Raw genomic sequence first — 21,918 nt, 5'->3', positions numbered from 1 at the left:
TCCATCATAGATGTCAGTCACAGACCGAGTCTTGTGGTTTAGATCAAACAGATGTTGCCTGTCCTCAGTCAAGTCAGCTGCTCCAAAGAGGCACTTTTAATTATAGCACCCTCTCAATTATAGCTGTCGATCATGTTATGCATGAAGATGAGGATTACAAACATAAATTATTGCATAGTAATGCACCAAGAATGGATTCCAGCAAAAAGAGCAAGTATTTCTGGCTTAATTTTGAATAACGATACACGAAAACAAGCGAGAAATATACACTCTACACTTAAAATATGAGCTACTAACATGTTAAGTGTTGTTTTCTTCGATCGTGTTTTATTTTGGGAAGGAAGTGAGTCAGGACTGCGACTGGTGCCCCTTCAAAACCAAAACAGGTGTATGACACCCCTATTTATTGCTCTTTAACCTCTTGATGGCGATTTTTAGCTTGAGTGGGTGTAACAAATACATGTTGTATTTTATATAGTGTATCCAATTTTAGGATTTTAATATAATCACACATCAGCTGATGTCTTTCAGCATAACAAATATGAGGAAAAAAGCACCTTCACTTTCTTATCACTCCCACTAGTGTGAGATTTGTCTGCTCTCGGATATGATTCACGCATATGCTAAATAAAGATTTCATTTCCCAGGAAATATGAAATAAGACCTTTTTATGTTAATCTAATGCTGAAACCACCAGACAATTAAAAATTAGAGGAAAAAATATCTGTAATTAATCGTGTTCATGCATTAGTTCAGATTTTAAGTGTAAAGTCTGTTAAATTGTGCATATTTCATGATCTATTTTTATTCTACATTTTTAAAACATAACATAAATTGACTTAAATTATTGATTTAAAGTTTTGGTAACACTTTAGTTTAGGGTCCAATTCTCACTATTAACTAGTTGCTTATCAGCATGCATATTACTAGGACAATGTTACTCATTGTGCGGCTCGCCAAGCTTTACTTTGTGTATAATACGGTTATATGACCTAACATGAAAATGAGCGGGGCAGCCAGAAATCTGCCCCAAAGGCTCTCTATGAGAGCGTGCTGTAGTTCCATTTTTCACCACAGATTTACGTTGGAAATTTGTGGGCCACTGCAGAGCTAGGGAGGGCTCCACACCCTCTGAGAGACCGGCTGCCTGCTTAGTATCGTAAATACATGCCTGCTGAATCCATGCGCTATATTTTTAAAGGTGCCCTAGAATCAAAAATTGAATTTACTTTGGCATAGTTAAATAACAAGAGTTCAGTACATGGAAATGACATACAGTGAGTCTCAAACACCATTGTTTCCTCCTCCTTATGTAAATCTCATTTGTTTAAAAGACCTCTGAAAAACAGGCGAATCTCAACATAACACCGACTGTTACGTAACAGTCCGGATCATTAATATGTATGACCCCAATATTTGCATATGCCAGCCCATGTTCAAGGCATTAGACAAGGGCAGCCAGTATTAACGTCTGGAGCTGCACAGCTGAATCATCAGACTAGGTAAGCAAGCAAGAACAACAGCGAAATATGGCAGATGGAGCAATAATAACTGACATGATCCATGATAACATGATATTTTTAATGATGTTTGTAAATTGTCTTTCTAAATGTTTCGTTAGCATGTTGCTAATGTACTGTTAAATGTGGTTAAAGTTACCATCGTTTATTACTGTATTCACGGAGACAAGAGCTGTCGTTATTTTCATTTTTTAAACACTTGCAGTATGTATAATTCATAAACACAACTTCATTCTTTATAAATATCTCTAACAGTGTGTAATGTTAGCTTTAGCCACGGAGCACTATCAAACTCATTCAGAATCAAATGTAAACATCCAAATAAATATAATACTCACATGATCCGATGCATGCATGCAGCATGCATGATGAACATTTTGTAAAGATCCATTTGAGGGTTTTATTAGTTGTGTGAACTTTGTTTATGTACTGTATTATAGTCGAGAGCTGGGGGGGCAGGGAACGCGAGATTTAAAGGGGCCGCAGCCTGAATCAGTGCATAGTTAATGATGCCCCAAAATAGTCAATTAAAAAAAATTAATTAAACATTTTTTTTAAGTTAAATTTAATTTAATCTTTGGGGTATTTTGAGCTGAAACTTCACAGACACATTCAGGGGACACCTTAGACTTATATTACATCTTGTGAAAGAACGTTCTAGGGCACCTTTAACATATCCTGCTCACTTTACGACTTAAAATAGTCTAGAAAATATAAAAAAATCTCAACCATGAACACTATAAAGAGGAAACAGAGAAAACAGGATTGCAAAAAACAGTCTACAGATACAACATGAAGAAAGTCAAGGAAATGCATGCTTCCGCTCATCCAAGCATTAATCCTGCTTTTTTTTTTTTTTCTTTTTTCGTCATTAAGGGAAATCACCTTGTCTCAATTACAAATTTAACAGTTTAAATGATAATGATTTTTCCCACCTTTTGTATTTATTGCATGGATTATTGTATGTTGAGGGATGACAGATTGATAAGCAGATATGCTATTTATGAACATGACAAAATACTATAGTAATTTATTGTTAATACTATAGTGTTTTTGAACCATACTATAGTAAAGTACTTGAATTAATTTGTTGTGTTAATTCTGTAGTTGCTGTGGTAATATAACTTTAAAATATAAATTTAAAATTAAAGTTTTCTACATCTATATATTATACTACAATACACTACAGTTTACTGTAGTAAAAACTAAAATATATTACAGTATTTATTACAGTTGATCAGTTCACTATAGTTAATACTACAGCATGCTGTAGCATTCATTAACAAAGTGTTGTAAATACTATAATATATACAGTATACTACAATTTACTATAGTATAGTTCAAAAACACTATAGTATTTACTATATAAATTACTTTAGTATTTTTTTCATGTACTGGATGTAACTTTTGATACTTTGCGGTAAAAGTGGCTCTCCTATTGACTTTGTCCTATCAGTGTGGCTCTCATGAAAAAAATAGTGAAGACCACTGTACTAGGATATTGGCTGTTTATTAGTACTTTTAAAGCACACATTAAAGCCTTGTTCTGCATGACCTTATTCTACATCCCTTAATTCTACCCTAGATGTAACAACTACCTTATTAACTATTAATAAGCAGTAATTTGTTTATTGAGGGAAAAGTCATAGTTAATAATTACTTAATAGTGAGAATTGGACCCTAATATACAGTGCGACCAAAGTTTTATCTTTTATTTCATCCAGCTTTTTTCTTTAATGTAAGGAAATTTAACTTTAAATTGCCTCATGATATGATGGTATCAATACCATGGTTCTTTGGTGTATACCAAGTTACTGAGAGATTGCCATGGTATTTCCAAACACCATTAAACCAGGACCACAGTGCTTGTTTATTAGTGAATGTGGAGAAGAGTAAAGCATCAGTTGCACTAGGACACAGCAGATAACTGGATGTATGGAGTGAGAGAGATAGAGCAGTGGGCGTTTTATTGGAGGCCAAGAGTGAACTGAATGAGTCAGTCATTGAGTATGAAGAATGAAATCAGTTATCAGCTCTCCATTCAACAAGCTGCACTGTTTCCATTAGTGCCTCTGTGGAGCTCATAACCCTCAGCCGTTAACGGTCACTATCTAGTATGCATATGTCGATATGTTATGTAATTTTATCTCAGGGTTAACATATCAATCATCTTAACTCCAACAAGTCTTTCAGTCTAATTTTAACCTGTTGCTGTGGAAGTGACATTAAAGGTCTGAAGAAACTGGGCATTGCTGTGTGACTGCGAACCATCAGTATGAACCATCAGTGTTGAAAACTACAATCCAATCAGTAATGTATTGCATTGCCTTATAAAATGCAAAATAAATGGACAAAGTTACGCTATAGCTGTATAATTTTCATAATTTCTCTTTGTAAAGGAAATTGTGTAAATGTGCATACTACAGAAATAAAGGAAAAGTGTTAAATGTAAAGAAAGCTTAACATTTAATGAAAAAAATTAAAATATAAATATTTACAAAATATATTTATGAATAAATTATAAAATATACACTACCAATTTTGGGTCAGTAAGGCATTTTTGAAAGTCTCTTGTGCATTTATTTGATCAAAAATACAGTAAGAACAGTAATATTTTGAAAAATGATTACAATTTAAAATAAGTGTTTTCTATTGTAATATATTTTAAAGTGTAATTTATTTCTATGATGACAAAGCTGAATTTTCAGGATCATTACTCTGTTACGCTTCAGTGTCACATGATCCTTCAGAAATCATTATAATATGTTGATTTGCTGCTCAAGAAACATCTCTTATTATTATTATCAATGTGGAAAACAGTTGTGCTGCTTAATATTTTTGTGGAAACCGTGAGATAGGCTTATATATATATATATATATATATATATATATATATATATATATATAGATACAGGGAGTGCAGAATTATTAGGCAAGTTGATTTTTTGATCATATTTTTTTTCCAAGTACATTTTACCAATTCCAATCCACATCAATCATAATAACTACTATTAATATTGTTTTTAATCATTTATAAGTGATACATAATTGTTCATGAAGGCTGGAAATGAAAAATGCCTTATATTCAGGTGTGCAGAATTATTAGGCAGGTTTTCTTTTACAGGCCAAATGAGCCAAAAAAGAGATTTAACTCAGACTGAAAAGTCAAAAATGATTAAATACTCATGAGAAGGACGCAATACTAATGCAATACTAGAAATTGCAAAGTTAAAGCATGACCAATGGACAGCAAAATGCTCATTGGGTCAGCGGGGTCATACAAAAACAGGTGGAAAAGAAAAGACGCATGTTAACTGCAAAAGAATTAAGAATTAAGGTGAAGAATTAAGTGTGAAACCATCAGGAACCCTTTAGTCTCCAGCGCCACCATTTTCCAGAACTGCAACCTACCTGGAGTCTCCAGAAGTGTGAGGTATCAGGATCTCAGAGACTTAGGCTAGCTAAAGAATCCTAAAAAATGACCTGCTCTTAATAAAAATCACAAGCTGAAGTGTTAGAAAATACATTAAGACTGGGTTTTTATAGGCCTTATAGACAGACAGATTGAGAGTGACTCTTGAAGGACCAGCACCACATCCTCTTGTACCACCGTTTGAAGAATTTATCTTCCAGAATCTGGCAGTAAGATGTGGGAGTTCACTTTTAGTCCATCTCTTATCCTGAAATGTCCGTCTTGCAGATATGGACTAAAAATGATCTTCTAAAACTTACTGTCAGATTTTGGAAGATGAATTCTTCAAACGGTGGTACAGGAGGATGTGGTGCTGGTCCTTCAAGAGTCACTCTCAAGCCGTCTGTCTATAAGGCCTATAAAAACCCAGTCTTCATGTATTTTCTAACACTTCAGCTTGTGATTTTTATTAAGAGCGGGTCATTTTTTAGGATTCTTTAGCTAGCCTAAGTCTCTGAGATCCTGACACCTCACACTTCTGGAGACTCCAGGTAGGTTGCAGTTCTGGAAAATGGTGGCGCTGGAGACTAAAGGGTTCCTGATGGTTTCACACTTAATTCTTCACCTTAATTCTTAATTCTTTTGCAGTTAACATGCGTCTTTTCTTTTCCACCTGTTTTTGTATGACCCCGCTGACCCAATGAGCATTTTTCTGTCCATTGGTCATGCTTTAACTTTGCAATTTCTAGTATTGCATTAGTATTGCGTCCTTCTCATGAGTATTTAATCATTTTTGACTTTTCAGTCTGAGTTAAATCTCTTTTTTGGCTCATTTGGCCTGTAAAAGAAAACCTGCCTAATAATTCTGCACACCTGAATAATAGGCGTTTTTTATTTCCAGCCTTCATGAACTATTATGTATCACTTATAAATGATTAAAAACAATATTAATGGTAGTTATTAAGATTGATGTGGATTGGAATTGGTAAAATGTACTTGGAAAAAAATATGATCAGAAAATCAACTTGCCTAATAATTCTGCACTCCCTGTATATATATATATATATATAGATAGATATATAGATATAAAAACTGATGTCTATGGTAGCGATCAAACTACAGTAAATCACCTTTTAAAAGTAGCTTGACCCTTCAAATAACATTGTATAAATTACATGGTTACACCAGTAGTTGGCGACAAGTGACTGTTAAAAAAATGTATTTGTCATTGAATCATTCATTCATCACTTGTTCAAAAACGCTGATTCATCCAGTAATTAAACAAGTGAAGTCTTTATGAGTGAGTCATTGAATCATTCATTCAAACTATATTAAAAAATAGATTGCATTACAATTAAATTACATCAATTAAAATAAAAGTTACGATTTTTAAATAGACTACAGCAATTAACATTTTGTCTGAATCTCTAGTAAATTCTGTTATTTTGTTTAGCTATCAGAAAAGTTTTTTCAAAATGTTTTTATGTTTGTTACAGTTTCATTTCCAGTGTATTTATCATTTAAATATTAAATGCTGGTCAAATAACACTCCTTTTTTCTCTGTACTGGGACATTCACACCGCAGGTCTTCACAGTTTTGATTTTATTGTTCTTAATTGTCAATGCAGTGCTGTCTGAATTTAACAGATTACAGTCTGGTGTGACCCACTAGGGCTACCAGCACTGACTGCGTTCCTTCAAGGCGGTGAGAAGTAAACAGTGACAACATTAGTTTCTCATTACCCACATACATGCTGTTCTGAGGAGCGTTTCACTGGATCAATGAGCCATTAGAAATCCAAATGGGCTTTTTATTGCTAACCGCTAATCTTAGTTTCCATTTCATAAAGGATGTTTAGACAGTCATGTGAAACATCCATTCAGATATCACCTGTATAGGAAAAGGTTTTAAAAAATTATACTAAATGGCTTCGTAGCTCTTTCGGATTTTCTCAACTCATACAAAACAATCAATCAAGCATTGTTCACCCCATGCGAAACCATAAAGAAATGAATCAGCTTCACCAGCAATTGGAGGAATAGTTCAGTTTATCTACTAACCCTCATATCATTCCAAACCTGTACTTACTTTCTTCCATGGAACATAAAAGCACAGACCCAAACTTAAGTAAATTCCTGTAAAATCTTCCCATCTGCCTTCTTAAATCTTATTTGCACTTTCAAATTCAAACTTGCCACCATAGGCAATTCTAGACCTATTTAGGCTTCAGACCCCCCACCGGCATGCTTAAAAAAATCTGATTACATAATCTTTTTTTTTTTTTTTTTCACGTTTGCTGAAAACGGCGGCTGCAGTAAGCTACTTGAGGTTATTCCCCTCTGAATGTGCAACCAAATACACCGCCATTACTAATAAACATCTACTGACAAATGCCATTTTAATTGGTTCATTAAAAAAAAATTGTCAGTCGAGCTAGACTTCACTTTATGCAAGAAATAATGCTCTGAACCACAACAGTTTATAAGCATAAAATCTTAGAACCAGTATCATTTTGGCATCAACAACGCCATACTGATGTTACATACATTCAAATTTCTATCTATCTATCCATCCATCCATCCATCCATCCATCCATCCATCCATCTATCTATCTATCTATCTATCTATCTATCTATCTATCTATCTATCTATCTATCTATCTGTCTATCTGTCTGTCTGTCTGTCTGTCTGTCTGTCTGTCTGTCTGTCTGTCTGTCTATCTATATTACACATTATATAATTGATTCATATAAACTATTTTTTTCCAAATATACAGTACAGTCCAAAAGTTTGGAACCACTAAGATTTTTAATGTTTTTAAAAGAAGTTTCGTCTGCTCACCAAGGCTACATTTATTTAATTAAAAATACAGTAAAAAACAGTAATATTGTGAAATATTATTACAATTTAAAATAACTGTGTACTATTTAAATATATTTGACAAAGTAATTTATTCCTGTGATGCAAAGCTGAATTTTCAGCATCGTTACTCCAGTCTTCAGTGTCACATGATCCTTCAGAAATCATTCTAATATGCTGATCTGCTGCTCAAGAAACATTTATGATTATTTTCAATGTTGAAAACAGTTGTGTACTTTTTTTTCAGGATTCCTTGATGAATAGAAAGTTCAAAAGAACAGCATTTATCTGAAATACAAAGCTTCTGTAGCATTATACACTACCGTTCAAAAGTTTGGGGTCAGTAAGAATTTTTATTTTTATTTTTTTGAAAAGAAATTAAAGAAATGAATACTTTTATTCAGCAAGGATGCATTAAATCAATCAAAAGTGTTACAAAAGATTAGATTTCAGATAAACACTGTTCTTTTGAACTTTCTATTCATCAAATAATCCTGAAAAAAAATATTGTACACAAACATTTTGTACAATTGTACACATTAAATGTTTCTTGAGCAGCAGATCAGCATATTAGAATGATTTCTGAAGGATCATGTGACACTGAAGACTGGAGTAATGATGCTGAAAATTCAGCTTTGCCATCACAGGAATAAATTACTTTGTCAAATATATTCAAATAGAAAACAGTTATTTTAAATTGTAATAATATTTCACAATATTACTGTTTTTACTGTATTTTTAATTAAATAAATGTAGCCTTGGTGAGCAGATGAAACTTCTTTTAAAAACATTAAAAATCTTAGTGGTTCCAAACTTTTGGACTGTACTGTATAATATCAAACAAATAATATTTAGTCATAATTATGTTTTTATATTCTTAAATATTTGAATTTTATGATTAAAAATATAATACTAATATTATTATTATTACTCATAATAATAATGTTATTATTGTTATATTATATTATATATTTGAACATATTACACAATATGAGATTTTAAAACTATAGTAAAGGGAAAGATTTTTAGCAAATAAATTCATCTTTGGCCTTTTTTGAACACAAACTATCTTATGACTTCAGGTTTATGGTACTGTAATAGTGCTTTTTGACATTTTTGGAGTTAAACAGCTCTTAAAGGCACAATATGTAAGATTTTTAGATTAAAATATCCAAAAACCACTAGAACAGTGTTATATATTTTGTTGACTTGTGTACTTACATTATCCCAAATGTTTTCAACAATGTTTAAATCCAGAGAAATCAGCAAATTTAACCTGGACACGGACCGTGTCATATTCGTCGCCTGTCAATGATGTCATATTTGTGTTAACCCTCGATTTCGTAGAAACCATGGAAACACCAAAGATGCTTTAATACATTATGTGTTTTATTAGGCAGGTGAGCAACTGTTTAGATACTTTTATCGACAGAAAACGAATCATTGTTTTATAGTTCAACACAGTTAAGCCGCAGTCACACTAGACTTTGAGCATGCGAAATTTCTTCGGACACTGCAAATGTTGTGATATGATATCATGCTGTGCAGCGTCTTTTTTATAAACAAGAATTCAACATATAACACATAGTAAAAGACCCAAAATGTAAAAAATATATATAATCTCCTCGACTTTACTGCAAAAAATATTGTTTTAATTCAGCCAAGAGGTCACGGTGTGACATTGATCTTCCTCTGGTCACAGGTCTTCACATGATGTGAATTTACTTTCAGAGTTAATTTGAACTTTGGCGAAATGTGAAACTTTTCGCATGAGCTTGTGTTTGCAATCTGACACATTTGTATGAATACAGTATGAATGGAAGTCAATGGAACGTAAAGTGTAGTGTGCCAACACTTTAGTTTTATTGTTTGAATTGCTTGTTTTCTTGAATTACCCTGAGTACTATGTTTTTACCATGCCTCACAACACTATTTTGTCAAGTGGCTAACATGGCAAAATCAGAGAGAGCGTTCTCCATCATACAATATATTTTAAAATTAAAAGTGCAATATGTAGTTTTTCGTCCGCTAGAGGTCGCTTATTCAAAACAAAGGCGTAGCTTGATGACGCCAAGTTTGAGCGCAGAATCTTGGGACATGTGGTCTTCACCTCAACGGCTGGTGCAAAAGAATTGGGATAGGACTCGGGAAGAAATCATGTTCATGGATGCTATTACTAACGTTACTGTAGTATGAAGCAGAGCAGGACCGAGTGTTGTGGGAGCTGAACGAGGCCGCTGGAGCAACTGCACAACACACGCTTCACGAGCAGCAGAACTTTTATTATGCCACAGTCGCCGGCGCCACTTCCGCTTTTCCGGTCATGAGTATGTGGTAACACAGCTCTGTTTATCATATTAGATACATTTGAGATTGTTAAAATTGTTATAACGTTACTTGTGCGTTCGCTCGGCGGCTGCTGTGGGACACTGTTGCACACTGCAGTAAGATAGATCGATTTTAGAGTATCATATTAATAAATGCTGGATGGCTTGTGTTGATAAATGGAATGGAATTAATTTTAAAACATATCGTATGATGGAGAAAATGCTGTATTACTGTTACTAAAAATAAAGCTGCATCTGATTATGCTATGTTAGCTACTTCACAAAATAGTGTTTTTCTCTGAGGTATGGTAAGAGCGTGGTACTCGCAAAAAAATCAAGAAAATTAGATTTAAACAATAAGACTAAACGTGTTGAGCTATATAACAACAATTAGTTTTCTGTCTATAAACGTAACCAAACAGTTGTTCCCTTGTCTATTAAAACATGTAAATATTAAAGCATCTTTGGCGTTTCCATGGTTTCTACAAAATAAAACTGGAAACCGATTGTAACGCGGGTATGACGCAGTTGACAGGTGACTCCTCACACGTCCCGGAGCCTTGGTTAAAATTGCAATTTTTTCATGATTTACAAATAGTTGGAAACATTTGGGATATTGTAAGTACTCAAGTGAACAAAATATAATGCTGGCCTAGTGGTTTTTGGATATTTTACTGCAAAAATATTACATATTGCAGCTTTAACTGCATGTCATTTAGCAACACAACTCATCCAGCTTTTATTAATACATTCTAATATGGATCTAGATTACTGCACTGCGTTACCCCACATACGCAATGAAAAGAGTGTAAGTGGCTGACTACAGCATAAGCATAATAAAAGCTCAGCTGGACTGAAGGCTAGTGTACGTTTAGCGCAGTTGTCTTTCATTAGCATTCATTCCAGCGGCCTCGTTCCACTCACACAGCTCTCGGCCCGCCCTGCTTCATACCACACTAACATTAATAAAACTTTAATACATTGGCTCATCCATGAATGATTTCTGCCCAAGCGCGTTGGATTCCTTTCCAACGACTGTGGATGTAAAGATGACAACTCCCATGAATCCACGCTCATTAACGGCATCATAAAGCTACGCCTTTGTTTTGAATAAGCGACCTCTAGTTTACGAAAATTACATATTGTGCCTTTAAACACTGTATTTTTTCATTGTATGAAAAAGAGCAGCCTGGACATTCTGTTAACATGTTAGCATTCCACTGCACCGCCCGTGGTATACATACCTTTCAAAAGAGACAAAAAAGCATGAATATACTCCAAATGGTTCAAGAACAAAGGTATGGTACAAGAAAAAAGGTAAGCCTTTTTGAGGCATTTTAGGCTAATTTTACAGGAATGCTAAGGGATTAAACATCTCCTTTTGTGTTTCACAGAAGGGAAAAAATAAAATGGGTATGGAATGGTAAATGATGTCAAAATTGTTCTATATAAACAGCTACAGGAAGAAATATGGAGGGTAGCAAGAACATCATGTGTCATTTTGCTCTTACAGCAACACACAGGCCACCTATGACAGTAATTTGTCCACAACTGTGAATTAGTTTCAAAAGTCACCTCAAGTCCCTGAGGCCAGGCACAAAAATAGTCAACCCCTGTCTTTTTCCCTTTGGTGAAAGAATGAAATGTTTACAGAGCACTCTACATTTTGAGAATTTTGCTGGATATGTTTAGAACATTTTCTCCAGTGGTGCATCTCTCCTTTCCAACATCAAAAACCAATAGACAGAGAGCATAGACCGCCAGGCACTCATTCAGAGAGGGTGGTCAGTCACTCCTGAAAATACATCCAACTAAATGAAACCCTGGAGCATTTAAACTTCCAAATACTAGGAGAGCATGTCAAGAATATAAATGATCAGGAAAAGAGTGAAAAACACAGACCCAAAAGAAATGAGTTAGAGTTAAGTAAATATTAGCATAAAGGGTGAAATATGTTCTTACTGCTGACTCTGCTCATGCGAACCTTTGAAGCCAAAGCTTCAGATGAAAGCAATGTGTGCAGATGCAGTTCACATAACGTGAGCTCTCTCATCTGCTTATTTCATATATTCTATTAAATGTAAGTTTTCAGAGCATAAGCACAAGTTGCACAACACAACCAAACCCAAATCTCCGAGGCCATTAAACAACATGAAACTACTACATCTTTGCTGGAAACATCTATGAAAAATATCAAGGGCGTTTAGCATTGGTCAGCTGGGGAAAAATAAACTGACTAAGCCTATCTGCAGTTGTTTTTTTCTCTTCTCAGATGAAGAAAAAAAGACATCCAGTGCTTGAGCTCATTTTCATCATGCTCATCTGTTTAATTTAAGAATAACACAGTGGTACGCATGATTTATTTATTTATATAATCTCGTCCACTGAATGGTAGTGGGTCAGATTTATGAAAAGCTTTTCTGCAAGCACCAAAAAGACTACTCAGTAGTGATCAAATGGATGGCAGTGTAAATAAGGGTTTATTTCACAGTATTTTTAATTAACAATGGTTCATGGGGAATTGCACATCCACAGAATGACATCGGAAGTATGTTTGTCTTAATTTAATGAAGAGAATCATAAATCCATAAGTAAAACCTCTCGAATAAAAAAATAAGGTAATAAATTAAGTATATCTTAAACGTATACCATGAGTGCCAAATGTCTGAGAACAAATCTGGGGTTTATGTGGTTTATAGATTATATGCATATAGAAATATTACAAGTAAGGTCCAAAGGTCTGAGACTACAAAGTGTGAGACTGGAAATGCAAGTCGCTGTTTGGATTTTAATAGGCAAATACTTAAGAGTCTATAGATGGATCATTATTTCAGTGATCATTATTTTTCTAGCACGCTATATGTTTGGCAACGGTTCTTTCAACCCTAAAAGATAGAGTGTAGCTTTTCATTTCTTAAACAGCCATGTATTAGGATGTATCATGGCCATATTCCAGGATGACAATGTCAAGATTCACCAGGCTCAAATTGTGAAAGAACTGTTGGGAGGGCGCATAAAGAATCATTTTCACACATGAATTGAGTCCAGACCTTAATTTCATTGAAAGTCTTTGGGATGTGCTGGAGTAGACTTTACAGAGTGCTCACCTCTTGCATTGTCAATACAAGATCTTGACTTAAGGTCTGGTCTCAGAGGTGCCAATTTATGTATGAAAAATATTCTTCATGCTCTCTGAACCATTCTTTCACAATTTTTTGTATCCTGGTGAATCCTGAAATATTGTCATCCTGGAATATGGCCATGATGTGTCTTCCTACATGGTTGTTTAAGAAATGAAAAGCTACATACTCCATCTTTTAGGGTTAAAAGAACCGTTGCCAAACATATAACATGCTAGAAACATAATAATCACTGTAATAATGATCCATTCATAGATTCTTAAGTATTAGCCTATTAAAATCCAAACAGGAACTTTTTTTGGCCGGGCAGTGTATATGTACGCAACTGTTCAATAGTTTGGAGTCTGTATTTTTTTATTTTTCAGCATCATTACTCCCGTCTTTAGCATCACATGATCCTTAAAAAATGATCCTAATATGTTGATTTGCTGCTTGAGAAATTAATTATTACTAATAAACAGTTGTGCTGCTTAATATTTTTGTGGAAACAGTGATGCATATTTTGTTCAGGATTCTTTGATGAATAAAAAGTTCAAAAGAACAGCATTTATTTGAAATAGAAATCTTTTGTAATATTATAAACAGTGTTGGGGGTAACACATTACAATTAAATGTAATCAGATTACTTTTTCAAGTAACTAGTAAAGTGACGCATTACTTTTTCAATTTACAACAAAATATACAAGTTACTTTTTTAAATAAGTAACGCAAGTTACTTTTTTACATTTATTGGCTGACAGCTCTCCTGTCACCATGTTGATAGAAAAAGTGCAGAGGTGTTGTGTGTGCTGTGTGAACATGATGATTATTGTAGTTCTGAATATGCATTTACCCATCTTACTTAATGCACAAAAACATTTAGTATTCCTCAAAATGAATAAAAACATTGAAATGCAACCTCAGAATTTTAGGCAAACCTGTAATAATTAACGATATTGAATTACACAAATATACTTTATGTATTTAATCTCACTTTATTAATCTTTGCTGCTGAAAGGTTTGTTTGAACTGCGCCCTCTACTGTACAGGGGTAAATATGCATTTCCTTCAGCCTGAGGCTTATTCATTTCACTTTTGGTGTGAAAGGGCCTTTACATTTGCCAAAAAATAGAAAATGTTTGTTGTTATTAAAAACAAACAAGCCAGCCCAGCCCAGGTGAGAAAAAGTAATGCAAAAGTAATGTAAAGCATTACTTTTCATAAAAAAGTAACGCAATTAGTTACTTTTTTTAGGGAGTAACACAATATTGTAATGCATTACTTTTAAAAGTAACTTTCCCCAACACTGATTATAAATGTCTTTTTTGATAATTTAATGCATATTTGCTTATTAAAAGTATTCATTTAAAGTATAAACTTAAGTATTAAAAGTATAAACTTACTGACCTCAAACTTTTTTGTACCAAATATCATGACAATACAATCATTTTTTATTATTTTTTTGGTCTTGGTGCCTAACAAACTTATTAAACATATTAGAAAATGCCAGCTGCAAATATTAGAACGTATGCCAATTGAATATGTGTTTGTACACTTTCACAGACTGTTTTTTTTTTACTTCCAGCCTTCCTGGCTCCTCGTACCTCAGTAGGCATTGGAAAACCTCCAAATGAAGTGCAGTCACTCACTCACCTGCTGCCAGCTGCATCCACCCGCAGATCTTATACACAGTGGCTGTACTGCAGAAGAAGAAGAGAGCGAAGCAGCCGATGCAGGAGAGGACCAGCACCATGGACATCCCAATGAAGAAAGACGCCGCTTTGAAGGCGCTAGACGGGATGGAGCCGAACTCTGTGAAGCTCCCCTGGCACGTCAGGTCCCGGGAGATTCCGCTTCCTATGCAGTAGTGAAAGAGGCCGAAGTAGCCGGCCTGTGGCGTGTCCATGCCATCCCCAATCCAGTAGGGCTGAACAAAACATACCACGTTGACTATGGCGAAGAGGATGGTGAAGATGGCCCACAGGACCCCGATGGCTCGAGAGTTCCTGACGTAGTTGGTCTGGTAGATCTTGGCTGCCTCCGTGGCTGGGAGCATCACTGCAGGTGTCCCAGGTATCATAGATGGATTCAGTATTTTATGGATTCAAATAGGTCCCCTATGGATTCAGCCTGGATTAGGTTTAGTCTGGATTCAGTTCTAAACCTGAATTCTGCTTCGATCTGGATTGAATCTAGATTTAGGTTTTATCTGGATTCAATTTGGATTTAAGCCTAGATTGGATTGAGTCTGGATTTAGGTCCTGTCTGCATTCAGTCCAGATTTAGGTCCTTTGTGGATTCAGTCTAGATTCAGATCCTATCTGGATTAAGACTGGGTTCAATTCCTATCTGGATTCAGTCCAGGATTCAGTTTGGATTTAGATCCACAGTGGTTTTAAACTGCACTCAGATCCTTTACAGATTTAGTCTGGATTCAGCTCCTATCTGGATTGAGTCCAGATTTAGTTCCTTTATGGATTCAGATTCTGTCTGGATTGAGTCCAGATTTAGTTCCTTTATGGATTCAGATTCTATCTGGATTGAGTCCAGATTCAGTTCCTTTATGGATTCAGATTCTATCTGGATTGAGTCCAGATTCAGTTCCTTTATGGATTCAGATTCTATCTGGATTGAGTCCAGATTCAGATCCTGTCTGGATTGTGTCTGGATTCTGGAATGAATCCAGTTTCAGGTCATTTATGGACTCAGTCTAGACAAAGTTCTCTCTGCATTTAGTTTAGACTTGGGTCCGCCGTGGATTCAATCCGGAGTCAGTCCTCTCTAGATGTTGCTTGGGGTGTAACCTAAACTCAAGTACAGACCATACAGCTCACAGATGTCGCGACAGACTAAGCAGTTTTGGTGCCAGATGTCAAAGTGATTCGTTCAGCGTGGATGTGGCAGTCTGTCCGTGACTCCGATGATGTTCTGTTCCAGCTCTCCTCTCATTCAGTCTCTATGCATCCGCATCATTCAGCCAAACGATCTCATTAAGGTGAATAATCACACTTGGGAGGGCAAAAATAATGACTAAACTCATATGAAGACACAGCTCATATGAAGAAGACGCATTCCAGTGCATCAGAGATAAATGTCAGTATGAATACTTAATGATGACCCGAATAAATTAATAATACTTAGATGGTTTGCGAATAGCCAAATCAAACAATCAAGAGATTAAAGACGTTTATATACTAAAATATGTATTTATACAAACAATAATCTACCTTACACAGTCCAAATGGTTGCTTCCATGAGGCTATTACAAGATATGAAGGATTTCCGTGATAAATCTTGCTGTGCTGTTGCGTTTAAGAGAAATAGCGGATGTTCAGATGACGACACTTGCACTGCATCATATTTTGCGTGTCCATTCTTCTCAGATTTACACGCACAGACAGTTGCAATACGCAAATATAGCTTTCCTCTCGGTTACTGGCTTAACGGCGTACCACTGCTCCATCCGATTTAATCCTGCGCGCACATCTCAGAGCAATAAAACACATTACACCTGACCACAGTGATGTCGTGTGAGTGAACAAACGCTGGGATGAGATTCATGCCGCGCGTGTAGATCTCAATGAGACGCGCTCGCGGGGATGGAGAGCGCTCGAGCGAACAGCGCAGATTTCTGGCACACCCGAATATTCAGTCTGCGTCTGTCACTCCCGTCCGCATAGCAGATAGAGAGAAGAGACGCTGGCATGACGCTGCCAATAAATTCTCCAAAATTACGTCTACATTCATATTCGTGTATTTTGACTTTCACGCTGATTATTATATAGATTCTCGATTTTAAACGTTTAAAAATTAAATTCAAGAGCGTTAGGATTTAAAACGCTAAGAACTACAAATCCCACACCCTTTCCGGAAGTGACGCACACTCTTGACGTCCTTAGTGAACCGCGCGGGGAAACTGATGTGAAGTTTATTCTGCAGAAAAGGATCTTTGTGTCTCGAAAACTAAAAAATAAAACCATTAATTTCTCATTTAAACATCTGCTCCAGTAATAGGTACTTATTTTGGTTGTTTTGACTAGTTTCTTTTGGAAAGTGTCGTATTTTTTAAAGCTTTGCTACTTTGAACACGTGTAAATATTATCACACATAATGAGTTCTTGTAGTTTTAGTTATTATTTGGTTAACGTTATATATATGCATTAGATGAACGTCTGTGCGTCGGGTCTCTGTCGTTTTCAGTGTTTTTCGCAGCAATTAAAGATTTAAATGTAAAGACCTGTGCGTTTTGCACCCTTACTTTACTGTTTCTTTGCAACCAAGTTCGTTTTTGAACCATGTCTTATCATCTGTATCTCTAAAACACTAAAAACTACAGTATGTGGATCCTTTTAACATTACTAATACAGATATTTTATTATAATCAGAGAATGTCCGTAACGCTGCAGTGTCCTGGTTATCCTGAGGACACACTGCGCTCTCTGGCTGACAGGCTGCCCTGCAGGGAGGCACAAGTGTCCTCACTGCTGTCACTCATGGGACAGGTGAGTTACATACCTATATATAAGATATTGATACAAACAGCATTCTCAAGTCAGAAACCAATTTTCTGTTTTGCTTGCTGAAGTACAGCATTACTTTGGGATTATTTCTAACTCATGTAACAATAAGGCTTTAAAAACAATAGAAATATGTAAGTCTTTTAATCTTTTCCTTTTGATATGTGATTGTTCTGATTAGATATACCCTTTTTTTCTTTTTTCTTTATTCTATGTTTTGACTGCTTCTTTTTTGTTTATACAGTTGTGGTCATAATTATTGGCACCCTTGGTAAATATGATCAAAGATGACTGTAAAAATAAATCTGGATTGTTAATCCTTTTGATCCAAAAATCACACCTTTCATTGAAGGAAAAGAATTGAAAGTGGCGGGGAAAATCACTTTATGAAGTAAATGTTTTTCTCCAAAACATGTTGGTCACAATTATTGGCACCCCTAGAATTTTTTATGAGTAAAATATCTCTGAAGTATATTCCCATTCATATTTACATTTTTTAGCACACCAGGGTGATCATGAACATGTAATTGTCCAGCCATGACTTCCTGTTCCACAGGAGTATAAACATGAGGAAACACAAAGGCCAAAATCCTGTAATCATTCATCACAATGAGTAAAACCAAAGAATATAGTTCTGATGTGAGCAAAAGATTGTTGAGCTTCACAAAATAGAAAGTGGCTGTAAGAAAATAGCTAAAGCATTGGAAATCCCCATTTCCACTATCAGGGCAATAATTAAGAAGTTCCAATCAACTAAAGATGTTACAAATCTGCCTGGAAGAGGACATGTGTCTAAATCGTCCTAATGTGCGGTGAGGAGGAAAGTTTGAGTGAATAAAGACTCTCCAAGGATCACAGCTGGAGAATTGCAGAGATTAGTTGAGTCTTGAATCTCAGAAAGCCTAAAAAAAATGATCAAACAGCACCTACATCCCCACAAGTTGTTCGGGAGGCTTTCAAGAAACAATCATCCAGAAACAATCTCCAGCATATTCAGTTGTCAGACAAGACTGGAACTTCAAACGGGACCGGCTTCTATGGTCAGATGAAACTAAAAAAGAGCTTTTTGGCAGCAAACCCACCAGATGGGTTTGGTGCACACATGGATAAAAAGTACCCCATGCCCACGGTTAAATATACAGCTGGATCTTTAATGTTGTGGGCCTATTTTTCTACTGGAGGTCCTGGAGATCTTGTTCAGATACATGGTATCATGGATTCTATCAAATACCAACAGATGAAAATCAAAACCTGACCACTTCTGCTAGAAATCCAATAATGGGCCGTGGTTGGATCTTCAATCAGGACAATGATCCAAAACAAACATCAAAAACAACACAAAAATGATTCACTGAGCACAAAATGAAGCTTCTGCCATGGCCATCCCAGTTCCCTGACCTGAACCCTAAAGAAAATGAGTGGAGTGAACTGAAGAGAAGAAGCACCAACATGGAGCTGGAATCTGATTCTGCATGAAGGAATGGTCTCTGATCTCTTGTCAGGTGTTCTCCAAACTCATCAGGCGTTATAGAAGAAGACTCGGAGCTGTTATCCTGGCAAAAGAAGGTTGCAAAAAAGTATTGAATAAAAGGGTGCCAATAATTGTGGCCAACATGTTTTGGAGAATAACATTTATTTCATAATGTGACCCCCCCACTTTCAATTCTTTTCCTTCAATGAAAGGTTAGATTTTTGCTAATAGTATGAATTAAAGATCAAGAGGATAAACAATGCAGATTTAACAAACTGTCATCTTTGATTATATGTACAAAGGGTGGCAATAATTCTGACCACAACTGTATAATGTTCTTCACAAAAAAAAGAGTTAAATACCTATTTTATTATTATTATTTTGCTTAAAAATGTTTTTATATGGCTATGTACTTTTTATTCTCTTTTAAAAAAGTTAATACCAATATGGGGTATTTTTCAATTAGGCACACTTTGGACTACTAAAATGAGACCTGTTCCAACTTTGTGTCTTTTATGTTAATATATGTGTCCACATGTGATGGAGTGGACTTGATATTGTGTGTGATGGTAATACAATAAAAAAAAAAAAAAAAAAAAAAAAACTTAAATAGATATAGCAATTAGTTACTATATTAGGATATATAAACCATACTTAAAAATTAGAAAAGATCAAGCTATTTATTTATTTATTTTAAAAAGCTAACAATTTCACAAAAAGAAGTTTTAAATGATAAATACATCAACTCAGTGAGAAGAAAAAAAGAAACATCCTCTCACTTTAAACTGCTTTCATTTTCAGCAAATTTCTTAAAATGTAAATATTTGTATGCACAACAACAACAACAAAAGGTTCAACAACTCACTGAGACATAAACTGAACAAATTTCACAGACATTTGATGATCAGAAATGGATTAATACATGATCAGAATTGTTTATGGTCACTAGCTCATTATTTTACTTTAATGTACCATACAGAGTTAATGTGAGCTGTTGTTACTCTGTCTCTTAACAGCCAGATCAATACAGTTATCCTTCATTCTTTATCTATGGTCACAGAGCAACAGGAAAAAGTCATGTGGTGCTCACCATCATGAAAGATCTGGAGGTAAGATAGTGAAAATTAATTATTTGGAAATGTCTATTCAGATTTATTCCAGCCTTTGGAAGTGAATGCAGTAGTGATTGAAAATCTGGGTTTGTTAACTGAATGTTCCAGCTTGAATTCAGGTTTCTTCTTCAGAAGAAGAATTATTCATGTAATAAGCACAGACGCAAACTCCTCAACTTTCGACGAAAATTCACCTTTTTGAGATCAAAATAGGTCACTTACGAGCTTCATGTAGATCCGATGAGAAAGTATTTGGGGAAGGGGGAGGGACACACAGTGAGCAGAGCTGAAAGTAAACAAATAAGTTTATGTAATCTGCTCAGATTTAGGGCCAAATCTCATGATCGTCAATATGGACTCGCATCTTTGTCACCTTTTTCACCCCTGATGAGTTTGCATCCCTGATTAAGTGTATTGCAAGTTGAGAAAAAACGTTTACTAAATGAGAAATTAGTGAAATACATTGACTATAGTTTTGTGATTGTGTGTGTGTGTTTTGTACAGCTCCCCCATGCTTCAGTGGACTGTGTAGAGTGTGTGTCCGGTGGACTGCTGTTTCAGCAGGTGTTGTCTGCCTTTTTCGGGCCAAATGCTGCAGCATTGCTTCCTCGTTGCCCGTCTTTGTCAGATTTTGTGCGACTGTACAAACAGATGAGCTCCAGCACACCAGCTGCACAGACACGCTATATAGTGAGTTATCATTTCATTTGTCATCATAATATATATTGCTTTTGTTTGTTTGCAGATTTGTCAGGATTGTCGGTGAAGTTATTAATTAAGATGTGCACTGATGTGTAGCCATGACATAAGGCGATGCTTCAAGGTTATATAATGTCCTTGTAGATTCTGGACAGAGCCGAACGCATGAGAGATATGGATTTTAGCCTGCTTCCTGCTCTTCTGCGCCTACAGGAACTGGTATGTATTCAATTTTACTAATGGTTTACTACATTAGTAAGAATAGAGTTACGAACTCTGCCTTTTATATAGAGGCTTATGTCTTTTAAGAGGTATGAGTTCTGTTAAGGCCGGGACACACCAAGCCGTTGGTGTGTCCAATGTTGGATGTTTTGGACTGATTCGCCGTCGGTGAGAGAGAGAACTCTGATTGGTTGTTCAGCTTAGCGAATGAGTCAGTGCACGAGAATAAAAGCGAAAGTGATGAAAGCGAAGTCAAGACGGTACATAAAAAAGGCTATTATAATTTTACGCCATCTTACCTGAGCATTCGAATGCATGAATATTTTCATAATAACATGAGCCGCCTGGAGTGAAGAAAGTGATCAGCATGACTGATATTCAAAATGTTAAGCAAGCGCTGCTTTGTTTATGTTTTGTATATCTGCTAGTTTTGGATTTACTATTTGAATGACTAAAATAGACTATTGATACCTGCTGATATAGACGGTTATTTACTTATACGCACGCGCAGAACATATGCTAGTTGACAGTCACCTTTAGTCCTTTTGGTGTGTTCAAGCGCAGCTTTTTGGCCGAGGCTTTAGAATGGATATTTTGTGTTTTGAATGTTTTGCATTTATATATTACAGTTGTCTTTTTGTCATATTTTTTCATCTGAC

At 35.4% G+C, this 21,918-nt stretch overlaps 2 protein-coding genes across 8 annotated transcripts in view; one reads left to right on the top strand and one right to left on the bottom strand.

Moving 5' to 3' along the window:
* Positions 1–16,906, bottom strand: part of lhfpl3 (LHFPL tetraspan subfamily member 3) — a 65,911-nt gene extending 49,005 nt beyond the window's left edge. Inside the window, exon 1 of the mRNA XM_048155265.1 lies at positions 14,892–16,906. Coding sequence (XP_048011222.1) covers positions 14,892–15,318 — 427 coding nt within the window. The 5' untranslated portion in view covers positions 15,319–16,906. The remainder of the gene's footprint in view (positions 1–14,891) is intronic.
* The window catches only part of orc5 (origin recognition complex, subunit 5), a 70,485-nt gene that overhangs the window by 42,053 nt on the left and 6,514 nt on the right, over positions 1–21,918 (top strand). For 4 of the 7 annotated variants that reach the window (XM_048155264.1, XM_048155260.1, XM_048155262.1 and 1 more), the window contains 4 exons: positions 17,624–17,740; positions 20,243–20,335; positions 20,843–21,028; positions 21,182–21,256. In XM_048155264.1, the coding sequence (XP_048011221.1) occupies positions 17,627–17,740; positions 20,243–20,335; positions 20,843–21,028; positions 21,182–21,256 (468 nt within the window). In that variant the 5' untranslated portion in view covers positions 17,624–17,626. Of the gene's footprint in view, positions 1–15,174; positions 15,312–16,098; positions 16,234–17,018; positions 17,253–17,623; positions 17,741–20,242; positions 20,336–20,842; positions 21,029–21,181; positions 21,257–21,918 lie in introns of those variants that run through there. The other 3 variants (XM_048155263.1, XM_048155258.1, XM_048155259.1) reach the window with 3 other exon arrangements.

This window comes from Megalobrama amblycephala, linkage group LG14, assembly GCF_018812025.1.
Source record: "Megalobrama amblycephala isolate DHTTF-2021 linkage group LG14, ASM1881202v1, whole genome shotgun sequence".
NCBI classification, from domain to species: domain Eukaryota; kingdom Metazoa; phylum Chordata; class Actinopteri; order Cypriniformes; family Xenocyprididae; genus Megalobrama; species Megalobrama amblycephala.
This window is presented reverse-complemented; position numbering and strand designations above follow the sequence as displayed.